This window comes from Cervus elaphus, chromosome 27 (genome assembly GCF_910594005.1).
Source record: "Cervus elaphus chromosome 27, mCerEla1.1, whole genome shotgun sequence".
NCBI classification, from domain to species: Eukaryota; Metazoa; Chordata; class Mammalia; order Artiodactyla; family Cervidae; genus Cervus; species Cervus elaphus.
In genome coordinates, this window is record NC_057841.1 from 60,244,854 (window position 1) to 60,257,193 (window position 12,340).

A 12,340-nucleotide genomic window follows, 5' to 3' on the forward strand; every position below is an offset into this window, starting at 1 on the left:
GCCAGCTTGAGTTTCCGAGGCTCCCGTTTCGCAATTCCAGACACTTAATGGACTCTCGGGATGAGCCAAATTAAATTTGTTTTAAATGAAAGGGAATAAATTAAGTAGAAGGCATTCACCGTTCTTTAAGTAATGGAGTTTCAACTGGTGAGCAGTAGCAGCCGTGACACTGTCTCATTTGTTTCCCGTGATCAGCCCACGATTCTAAGACTGACTTTGATTCCCATTCTGCAGGTGTGGAAATTTGGGCACAGAGAAGTTAATTCACTTGCCAGAGGTCCCAGAGCTAACACATGGCAGATTCAGAGCCGGGAGTGTCCGGCTGACTGTCAGGCGGGCGCCCTCCACTGCTGCTGCCCCTGCCGCTCTGCGTTCTTAGGGGTGTTGTCGTAAGCGATTCATTCTTGGGCGAGCCCCAGGGATGCCATTGCAAGCCCCACGCTGGCTTTAGGGAGTGTGTGACTTCTCAATGACATCTAAGTTTCCCTTCGCCTGACCCTTTGTGAAACACGATGGAGGCGGACAGGCATTGGCATTCCTGGGGCCTGAGATGGGAAGCCTATTCTGTTATGAGACGGCATGGGCACCAACCTCAGATCCAGACTGTTAGGGAAAGTCGAGGTTCCTAGAGGAGGAAGACCAGGTCCAGAGATCCACAGATAGATCAAGAGGGGACAAGGAGAACTGGGCTGAGCTTTTCACGGTCAAAGGGAGGCAGCGTCCGGGGGGCAGCCAGGATCACTGGCTTGCAGGTTTTGCCTCTTGTTTGGGGGGCAGCGTGTGGTCTGGTCTGGCTTTCAGGGTGCACAGTAATGCCTTTGCTCCTGCCCAGGTTTTCTAGCCGCCGTGGACCGAGTTCTGAAATGCTTTTCCTGGCAGAAGAATGTGCCGGCCCTCTGGACCACAAAGACGCCGGGAAGCACGTGCTCTGCCTTGAACGGCCTCCGAGTGTTGAGCCTCCTCTGGATCATGTCTGGGCACACGAGTCAGATGACTGCGTGGATGTCTCTGGGTGCGGAAAACCGAGGGATCTCTGGGGTAGTCAAGGGAGGGAGGGGCTTTCATGTAGGGGGTCACGTCGGGCCCTGGGAGGGGAGCCTGCAGCCTTCTCGAGTGGCCTGCCTTCTCTTCTCGAGACATGGCCGTGGCCTCCGTAAATGAGTGTTCTGGGCCAGTGTCGAAGGGTTGCTTTACCTCCGTTTGGGTGTAAACCAGGCACCTCATTCTCTGGTGAATGGGGAAAGCTGAGTATTTTATTTCTAACTTCCGAAGAGCTGGGTTCCCTCTTGTCATGATTAATGAATCCAGAAACTTCTTTTTTTCCCTTTCCTGGAAAAATAGGCAAATATAGATAAGTATTGTGCACTAGTACAAAATCAGTGTTTGTGGATCTTCTTTCTGTTGGTACACTCCAGAAGAGCTCCGAGTTGACCGAGTGGAACTCTCCAAGTGGGACCTAAACACACGTGTCAGAATTGAGCGGAGGGGCCAGCCCAGGGCAGTTTGAGGGCCCCCCAGGGGATCTGAACGGGCGATGCTGCTGCAGCTCCAAGGGGGCTGCGGGCCCTGCAGAGGGGCCCAGGAGAGAACCCAGGCTGCAGTCAGCTACCGAGCCACCCTCTCTTATTCCCGTTCCATGTTCTCCTCTTAAGTGAATTACATGGATCCAAACAAAACCCTCTCAATACAGCTAAAAGTTAAAGGTGTTTTTTGAAAAGTAAAATCACAAGATTTTCTTCCGTCCAATCAAAAGACACTGTCTTACGTTTTTACAGATAATGTGCTTGAATGGAAAGCCAGGGTGCTTAGAAACCCACTGTACCTTTATTCTCGGAGTGGCCCCTTCTATCTCGGCGTGGACACGTTTTTCCTGATCAGGTAATAGGGTGGTCTCGCTGCTGGAGTTGTGCTCGTGGCTGTTGTCTGGGGAGGTGTGGATGTGGCTCTTCCCCGTTTAGAGAGAAAAACCGACAGGCTCACGCGGACTCTGCTTGGCCTCGGCCTCCGTGCATCCCTGGAGAGTACCGAGGTCGCCAGTTCCTCTCTTTTACGTCTTCAGTTTATTAAATGATTCTGGATGGCTCTCTAAAACAGGCCTTTTACAAAAGCTGATTTTATTGCTCGAACTTGTTTATTTCAGCGCTTCTCAAATTCTGGCTCCTGGTATGGTGCAAATCCATGATCAAGTTGCCAGTTCTCACCACAGTGAAATGTGGGGAAAAAAATAAGAGAATGGTGTGAGGTTACATAAAGCGGTGTTTATTTAAATTAACTAATGAGAGGTAAATTTTCTTAAATGTTTGATAAATGTCGGGCACTGCGTGAAGCCCTTTGCAGCATTATATCATGTGATCCTCATGGTGTTCCTATACAGTAGGGACAACTGTTAAAATCCTCAGTTTTTTGGTTCTGTTCTTTGGGGGTTGGGGTGAAATTCGCATCACGTAAAATTAACCACTCAGAGTGAGTAATTCAATGGCCCTTACTGCATTCACTTTCTCGCACAACTACCTCTTCTATCTGGTTCCAAAGCATTATCATCACCCTCAGGGAAACCTCACACCCATGAAGCGGTTTTCCCCAGTCTGCCCTACCTCCAGTTCTTAGAAACCTGCTTTCTCTAGTGTGGATTTACCTGCTCTAGACATTTCATACACGCAGCTCATACGGCGTGCTTTTGTGCCTGGCTTCTTTCAGCTAGCATGACGTTTATGAAGCGCATCGATGTTGAAGCACATATCAGTACATCGTTTCTTTTTATGGCTGAATATTATTCCTTGTGTGGCAGACTACCTACCGAAATCTCCACTTTAAAGATAAGGGAGCTGAGTGTGAAGGGCCTGGTCCTGGGGGGCCCGTCGTCTAAACCCAGGCAGTCTGGTCCCAGAGTCTGAGTCCAGCCTCTGTGCTGGCCCGTCTCTGCCTCTTTGGGGTTACGTATCCTGCCTTCGGAGGGAGATGGTGATGGTAGATGGCTTAAGTGCTAAGCATTCATCCACCCGGGGGCTTCCCGATGGCTCTGCAGGTAAAGAACCCACCTGCCAATGCAAGAGACGCAGGAGACTCGGGTTCGGTCCCTGGGTCGGGAAGATCCCCTGGAGGAGGAAATGGCAGCCCACTCCAGTGTTCTTGTCTGGGAAATCCCACGGACAGAGTAGCCTGGTGGGCTACAGTCCAGGGGGTCGCAGAGAGTTGCCCCGGACTTAGTGGCTGAGCATGCACGCACGTTCATCTGTCCGACCGTGCTCTATCCAATACAGAGCAGCCCAGACAGGTGAGGGACAGCGTCCGCCATCTGCAGTGAACAAGACCATGGTATCGGGGCTACTGGGCACCAGACGTTCTGAGAGAGCTCAGCTGGGTCTAGCCAGGCAGTCGAAATCCAAGTGCAGGGTGGGAGCCTCCGGAGGGCGGGGAGGTCTGCCCAGGGGACAGCAGTTCAAGGACCAGAGCTCTGTTTCCTGCAAGGAAATCCGTGAGAACATGGCAACAGAAGTTGCCATATGCTGGTGGGGGCTGGTCGGCAGGGCTCCAAGCCCGGGAGGGGATCTGGCAAGGACAGATCAGGATGGCTGGAACCAAAGCAAACTCAAGCTGGAGACCTGCCACCAGGAGGGAAGCGTGAAGGGCACAAAAGGCCGCTGGTCATTCCGGGCCGTCAGTGGGAATCAGAGACAGCAAAGAGCCACTGGGTCAGCCCCGAGAGCTCCACAACACAGGCCGACGCTCCTGAGATTCCAGATGGCCCCAGAAACTTCCCTGGTGGCTCAGATGGTAAAGAATCTGCCTGCAGTGCAGGAGACCCGGGTTTGATCTCTGGGCGGGGAATATTCCCCTGGAGAAGGGAATGGCTTACACACTCCAGTATTCTTGCCTGGAGAATCCCAAGGACAGAGGAGCCTGGCGGGCTACAGCCCACGGGGTCGCAAAGAGTCGGAGGGGACTGAGCGGCTGTCACTTTCGCGCATCATGAAGACAGCATATGTGACTCTGGGCTCGGTCTGGGACCCAGGGGGCACTGTGCCTTCCCCAGCCCTTCTCAGGACATGGTCTGAGCATCGCCCCAAGCTTGGGAGAAATGCAGATTCTCGGGCCCGCCCAGGTGCTCAGAGGGTAACAAGCCCTCCAGGCGATGCTGCCATCGGCCCCCGTCTGAGAAGCCCTGCGCCAGCCCCAGCATGTGGGGTGAGGACCGCAGAGGGAGACCCAGTAGGTCCTGCCATGATGCAGGAGACCGAGACCCGCGTGTCCTCGCTCCTCACTCCTGTTTGCGCGTTTCTCCCGGCCCATCTGGGTGGCTGCTGTCCTTTCTCTTCCCCTTCCAATTTTCATTTTATCACTTTAGGAAGTGCATGTGGTCTGTTCACTTTCTTTCTAACATCAGAAACATTACTAATAGTGAAACACGTCAGTGCCGCTGTGCTCAGAAACACTTTGATCCCATACAGTTCTCATGATCAACCTCTATCAGGCCTGTTTTTATAGCAGAAAAGGTTGATGTTGGAAATGAAATAACCTCAGCCCCCCAAACCCCTCCTCAACTAGAGTATATTTCAGTACAATCAGAACTGAAATATAATGTCTGTTTTATGCCAAAACCACGTGTTAACACCCATGTCACTAATATATTTAACACGTGTGAGTGTGTGCTCAGTCACTCATTTGTCTCCGGCTCTTGAGACCCCATGGGCTGTAGCCCGCCAGGCTCCCCTGTCCACGGAATTCTCCAGGCAAGAGCACTGGGGTGGGTTGCCGTTGCCTTCTTCAGGGGCTTTTCCTGACCCAGGGATCGAACCTGACTGCAGCCCCCACATCGGCAGGCCAATTCTTGCCTGCTGAGCCACCTGGGAAGCAATATATTACATAGTTAAGACCAAAGACGTCTGTCACTGCTGATGGTTTTTGAATCCTTCTTCTAGCTCTCAGGCTGGGCTGATTTCATATATCTCTCCTGCAGGATTTTATTCTTTCCCAGTCTGTTTAGGTTTCCTGGGTCTTCTTAGCCTCTTGGAACCTCTTGTCTTGCCCGGAGCCTGTTTTCCTGCCAGCCTTTCTCTTTTCCTGTCTTTGTGAACTTGAGACGGCGCTGGCCCACACACAGAGGGAGACCCTGATTCATTCTTTCTGGAAACTACGAGGCAGCCGGAATCCGGATTGGCCATGCTACTTCCTCAACTCAGGGCTCTCTACACTTGTCTCTACAAATTTTGTTCCTATTGTGGTGAATCCAACTTGCTGCATTTCAAAAGAAACTCTTGCTGGCAGAGAGTAAAGACAGTTTCCAACCTTCACTGATCCCTTCCAAGTCCCGCCCAACACACACACACACACACACACACACACACACACACCACTCATATACACACAGCCTTCTTTTGCAATAGGAAACACACTTGTTCTTTAACAAAACACCCACAAGGGTCATGGGTTATTGTTGCTACTAAGTTGTAGGTTGTTATATGTTGTTAAATTTCCAGTGCCACGCCGGTAGACCAGCTGCTCCTTGATCAATTCAGAAGCAGGCTTTGTGACCGTGGTCTTGCGGCGCTCGACTGAAATGCAAAACATTAGTTATGCTTGGAAAGAACCTAAAGAGCAGCTGGGTGAGGATATTGATTCCGAAGTGAAGGGAATGGTCTTTCTCGAAGGAAAGCTGGGTGTTTGCTTTGACATCCCTACTGCATCAGTAACAGAATACAGAAGCGTGGCATCATTCACGGTGCTGGCAGCTCTCTGTGGCCACGGAGCAACCAGAGCGAGAAGGTCCACGGGAAGGAAATTGCAACTTCCGAGGACAGTGGGAAGGCAGTCGAGGCTTCAGGGGACGGCGCGAGGGCCACCGAGCTGTCACGGGACAGCAGGAAAGAAGTAGGAGCTTCAGAGGACAGCGATCAGGAGGCGGCAGCAAAAGTAACAGATTCCAAAACAAAGGCCAGAAGCGGAGTTTTAATAAAGCTTTTGGACAGTAATTTGAAGTAGAGGATTTATTTGGCAAAAACAGAGCTATGTTCAGCAACGTGGAACTGAACATTATTTTTCATGCAAAGTTAAGAGCACATTTCCTTCCTGACCACTTGCCCAGTCCCCATCTCTTGGAGAGAGAAAAGCTTCATCTAAATTACCTCATCTGGTTGATGACTGTCATTTATAACTTTATTGCTACTTCTGTCTTGGGTATTCCTTTGGAAAAGGCGTGGTGGATTCATTACATATTCTTATGTATTGTCTATAGATTATAAGATAAAGTCAAGCATGTATCTGCTGATACTTTTTAAGTTGACCTGTCTTTATACTTAGAAATGTCTCTTAATAGCAGGCTTCTCCGCTGGCTCAGATGGTAAAGACTCTCCTGCAATGCAGGATCCCTGGGTCGGGAAGATCCCCTGGAGAAGGAAATGACAACCCACTCCAGTAATCTTGCCTGGAGAATTCCGTGGACAGAGGAGGCTGGCGGGCTACAGTCCATGGTGTTGCAAAGAATCAGGCATGACTGAGCATCACCATCACTTACATGTTGTTACTAAGTCATGTCCGACTCTTTTCCACCCCATGGACTGCAGCACACCAGGCCTCCTGGTGTCCTTCACCATCTCCTAGAGCTTGCTCAAATTCATGTCCATTGAGTCGGTGATACCATCCAATCATCTCGTCCTCTGTCGTCCCCTTCTCCTTTTGCCTTCAATCTTTCCCAGTATCAGGGTCTTTTCCAATGAGTTGGCTCTTCACCAAAGTATTGCAGCTTCAGCTTCAGCATCAATCCTTCCAAAGAATATTCGGGGTTGATTTTCTTGGTGTTGGAGAAGACTCCTGAGAGTTCCTTGGACTGCATGGAGATCAAACCAGTCAATCCTGAAGGAAACCTAGAGGGTCGTCACTGTAAATGTTAAAAGGTAGAAATTCCCTGGTGGTTCAGTGGTTAGGACTCTGCACCTTCACTGCTGAGAGGCTGAGTTCAATCCCTGGCCTGCGAATTCAGATTCTGTGCACATCCAAAACGAAAAAGAAAGAAAAGAAACAGAATAAATGTCAAAAGCATGGGAAACTCAAAAGGTACAAACTTCCAGTTATAAAACCAGTATGTACAAGGAATGGAATGTACCACATGATAAATATAACGCTGATGTTTGTTAGATAAGAAAGTGGTTAAGAGAGTAAATCCTAAGAGTTCTCGTCTCAGGCTGCTCTGTTGGCCTGGCTCCCGTAGTGAGGAAGATGCTGAGCTCAAGGTGACTGGCCGTGGACATGTACCATGAGCAAGGAGAAAGCTGTTACTGTTTTTAGCCTTAAAGATGTTTTGTTGCTGCAGCGTCACTTCGTGTGTCCTGATAGAGACAACCGAATTAGTCAACCCGTGAACCGCACCGCTGATCGGCCATCCCTGTGGTCTGTTCTTCTCTTCCTCTCAGTGGCTGGCTAAGCGCAAGGTCATTTTTAAAGATGCGTCAGGATTCAGACAAAGGAATAACCCCTAGCGTCACACTCAGATACTTTCTCGGTCGCCTCATAAGGTAGGTTTTTCATATAATCTTTCAATTCTTTATTGCTGCGTAATCACTTATTATATTTAGTCTTTTAACCCTCCTTTGAAAGAATTTTCAAAGAAAAAAGTAAACAGAGAAAAATAGTTTTCTTTCATTTAAACCGTGTTTAAATGGTTGCTCTTTCTTGGTTTAATGGCTTTTGCAGTGGAAGATACCAGTACTCATGGTATTTTTCCTAATAAACCTTGAACTGTATTAAACCAACAAAAACCTCCTTATTTCTAAAGCTAATGGACAGCAGGCTTCAATGAACATACAGTCAGATTCCCATGAAATTTATGTTCAACAGAATTTGTGTAGCTCCTGTAAATTAGTAGTAATTGGCTCCTGTGTTAAGGACAAATGATAATAATAAAAATAGAATAAGACACAATCAGGAGAGGGGTTGGTGGAAGCTTGGGATGACGGTCACTCTGATAAGAAGGCAGAAAGGGTGGTAGTATTCTTTACAAATGCCTGGTTGGTTGGATCGGAATAGAATACAGTATTGGGACAGAATATAGAACCAGTGGGATAGCCAGTGGCAGTGATGCAATGAGACGGTAGAAGTGTAGGGAGAAAAAGAAACGTCTACCTGTGTAACCCACCATTTAAAAATTTATACACGTTTAAAATCATGGATTGTGGCTAAGCTGGAGCCCAGTTCTTGTTACTTAGGGTCCATGGCTCTCTTGCTACACTGCACCGTCACAAAACAGCAAGGGGAATGTTGGAACAATCTTCTGGGCCCGTCAAATGGACTGCGTAAGTTCTGCCTCCAGTCTGCCTGGGCGTGCATTCTGGTTCAGTCATGTCCCAGCTGTGTGATCCTGAGTAAGTGTCTCAGTCTTCCCAAGCTTGAGGTTCCTCATCTTAAAAATGAGCAGAGTGATGGCTCTCACTTCGCTGGACTCGAGAGAATCAAAACAGATAACGCGTGCAAAGCATTTAGAAAAATGTGACAGGTCGTATGCCCTCAGTAAATATAAGCTATCATTGTTACTGTTGTTATTTTTACTTAACTTCTCTGGTTAATAGTTTAAGAATGAGTCTAAGCTGAGAAATAGAACTTTATTGCCTTTGTGGTTTCTTCCAAGCCCCATTAAATCTAGTCCTTGTCCTGAATGCTTGACAGAATACTTTTTCTTGCGTTATCTTTTGGGGACGAGCAGTGGGTTGAGTCGCCAGTCCTGCCCTGTGTTCTTCTGGAGGAGAGGGGCTGGCCTTCAGGCCCAGCGTTCTCAGTGATAAATGCTCAGGCGGGTTGTTAGGGGCTGGGGTGTGGGATCCAGTGGCCTGGTGGGTGCTGCCTGGGAAGCCCTTCAGAAGAACAACCCCAGAGCTGGGGGTGAAGAGTCAGACATGTTTTCCTGGGCAGATAAAGTGGTCACTGGGGCCGAGAGCCCAGAGTGGAGGAGGGTGCGGGGGTGAGACCTCATGGGGCAAGATGCTGGCGAGGGTCCCGGGGGTGACGTGTTGCGGGACGTGCGCTGACTGTGGGCAGTGGGGATATGGAGAGGGTGCCAGCCGCGGACACGCAGACTTTCCAGCTCAAGTGATGTGGAGGATGGGGAGGGCGTTCTTGAGATGGGGAGCTCTGGGAGAGTGCCAGCTGGGCGCCAGGAAGACAGCAAATGAGTCCAAGCTGGGACAGAACTTTGTTGGGGGTATGGGGGAAGCCTTACCAACCCGCAGACTGGACTCACCATCTTTAAGGTCAACCCAGTGAGGAGGCAGCCATGTTCCTAGCTATTTTGATGTTCTCATTCATCAAGACTTACTGTTCTTTCTCAAATATGATTTATTCCCTGCCCTTTTAACTTCAAGAAGAGTAGATGCAAGATCGTTTGCTCACTTGCTCTTTCTGTATTTTACTGAGGGCCCACTTGTACCGGGCACTGCCCCAGGCTCTGAGGATTCAGCAATTGATAAACCATGCAGGGAAACCCTGGTAACCCGGCTGGTAAAGAATCCGCCTGCGATGCAGGAGACCTGGGTTTGACCCTTGGGTCGGGAAGATCCCCAGAGAAGGGAAAGGCTACCCACTCCAGTATTCTGGCCTGGAGAATTCCATGGACTGTACAGTCCATGGGGTCGCAAAGAGTCGGACATGACTGAGCGACTAAGCATGCATAAGCACACAAACCATGCAGGTGCCTTCTGGCAAGGGGGTTACATTCTAGTGACTAGAGATGGACCGTAAACAAATAAATATGCAGCCCTAAGTTGCGATATGCAAATCCTCTTATTCCAGGTCAGTGATGATAAGGCTACAAGTAATAATTTAGAGAAGGAAGCAAGACAGCATCTTCCTCTGGAAGGGTGGTCAGGGAAGATGCCTTTGTCGAAAATCCTGACGGAAGGAAAGGAATGTTCTAAGCAAAGAAAATTCCCTGAGGGAAGAAGGGTCCATACTGCAGAACCGACAGCAAAGGTCCCGAGGAGAGAGCCGTGGTTGAGGTACCTGCAGAATCTCAGAGAGCCCAAAGGTGCCGGAGCAGAGTGAGCCTCGAGGGGAGAACGGGAGGGATGAGGGCCCCCCAAGCCTCTAGAGCCGGGGGCAGCCGTAAGGACTTCCCGTTTTCCTCCGAGAGGAGAAGCCTTCTGGGGGTCCCTGTAGGGGGTGGCATGGCCAGGTTTACATTTTGCAAAAATCACTCTGGCTGCAGGGCAAGAGCAGACTGGGGTGAGGGCAGGAGAGGCAGACCAAGTGGGGGCTTCTGCAAGTTTCAGAAAATGTGAAAGCCCAGCTTCTAGGGGTAAAACCTTACAGATACCTCACAGGAGACAAGGAGGGTAGAGGCTCCAGACCCCTAAAACTGTGGGATTATTCCAAGTAGGAGCCACAACTTAAAATTTAGTTTCCTAGTAGGACTTGCCTGGTGGTCCAGTGGTTAAGAATCCACCTTCGAAATGCAGGGGGCCCAGGTTCGACCCTTGATCGAGGAACTAAGACCCCACAAGCCTTGGGGCTACTGAGTCCACTCTCTCTAGAGCCTGCGTATCACAATGAAGTCCAACTCAGCCAAATAAATAAATACGTATTTTAAAAAAAAGAAATGATACTTTTTCTAAAAAATTAGTTTGTGTATGTGTGCACTCTGTCATGTCCAGGTCTTTGAGACCCCATGAACTGTAGCCATGAACCAAGCTCCTCTGTCCATTGACTTTTCCAGGCAAGAATACTGGAGTGGGTTGCCATCTCCTTCTCCAGGGAATCTTCCCGACCCAGGGATTGAACCCAAGTCTCCTGCATCGGCAAGCGAACTCTTTACCTCTCCACCACCTGGGAAGCCCCCACACATTAGTTTAAGTTAAAAAATTATTGATAATAATGTCTAACTATAGCTGAAGGTTCTATACTAAAAATAAAGGCACCCCTTCCAGTCTCACCTCCCATAGGACAGCTTTGGTAACAGCTTCTTATGAATTAATTCTTGCAGGGACTTTCCAAGTATTTATATATTCTTTTCCCCACCCATGAAGAGAACTATACTTAATGCTGCATTATTTTGCATGTAGCTTTTTTAACTTAATGATTTGGCATCTTTCTCTAACTGCCATGGAAGGACTCACCTCACTGATTTTAAGGTTGCCGGGATGGCGCCGTGTGGGTGGACCATCCATCATGTATTTAACTGCTCTCCATGAATGGGCATGAAGGTGGTTTCCAAGTTTTTTGCAGTCTTATTAGACAGTGACACGAAGTCTGTACATTTTTATGCAACTGTCTGGGCACGTTTGCAGGGTAAATTCCTACGAGTGGAAACGATGGTCTGGTGCATTGAATGTATCGATGGACGTTGTCCAATTGACCTTCCCACCCCGCCAGGTATGAGAAGGCCGCTTCTCACACCCCCATGGCACTAGCTAGTACCACAGGTTTTAATCTTTGCAAGCCTACTTTGACTAAATCTTCAAGCCTGGACAAACACTTGAAGGGCATGCATATTTGTATGACATGTCCCACGTTTCAAACAGTTGGTTTGGTTTTTAACTTTCTATTTTGTATTGGAGTGTGGCTGATTACCGATGTTGTGATAGTTTCCGGTGGACAGCAGAGGGACTCAGCCATGCGTATCCACGTGTCCTTTCTCCCCCGGACTCCCTCCCAGCCAGGCTGCCACGTGACAGGGAGCGGGGCTCCTCGTGCTCTGCAGTGGGTCCTTGTGGCTTGTCTGTTTTAAGATAAATATATTTTTGATATTTATTTATTTGGCTGCATCCAGTCTTAATCCCACAGTGAGGTCTGCGGGCTTAGATGTTCTGAGGCACGTGGAATCTTCCCGGACCAAGGATCGAGCCCACATCCCCTGCACCGGAAGGCGGATTCCTTACCTCTGGGCCACCAGGGCAGTCCTGGTTATCCCTTTTAAAGAGCCTTGTGTACCTGTCCTTCCCAAACTCCCGACTCTCCCTTCCCCTGGCAACCATAACTCCGTCCTCTAAGACTTCAGTTTTCTTAGTGATCTCCTGATTCTCAGAAAATCCTAGGAGGCGGGAGTCCTCCTCCTCCTTAGAGGAAGCTAAGGAACCATCAGTCCCCTTTACCGCAGGAGAGGAAAGGGAGGAGTGATGCGATTTTCTCAGTGTGAAAACTTTAGACAAAACTAGAAACCGCTTCTCGTGTTCTTTCCCCTGTAACCCCCGGGCGTGGCCCCTCCAGCAGCCTCTGTTCCACCGCCCTGCCGCCGCCCTGGCCGCAAGCCTCTCCCCGGGTCCCTCCGGAGGACGTCTGACCCGGACTCCGGTTCAGAGGGGAGCAGGGGCTGACTGGTTCTCCTGGGGAGATGGAGGCAACAGATGGTGGGTGGGAGGCT

General features: G+C 49.5%; 1 protein-coding gene across 1 annotated transcript in view; it reads left to right on the forward strand.

Moving 5' to 3' along the window:
- Window positions 1-757: 757 nt before the first annotated feature.
- The window catches only part of LOC122684800 (O-acyltransferase like protein-like), a 32,469-nt gene continuing 20,886 nt past the window's right edge, over window positions 758-12,340 (forward strand). Inside the window, exons 1-3 of the mRNA XM_043889201.1 lie at window positions 758-1,012; window positions 1,776-1,878; window positions 7,407-7,508. Coding sequence (XP_043745136.1) covers window positions 970-1,012; window positions 1,776-1,878; window positions 7,407-7,508 — 248 coding nt within the window. The 5' untranslated portion in view covers window positions 758-969. The remainder of the gene's footprint in view (window positions 1,013-1,775; window positions 1,879-7,406; window positions 7,509-12,340) is intronic.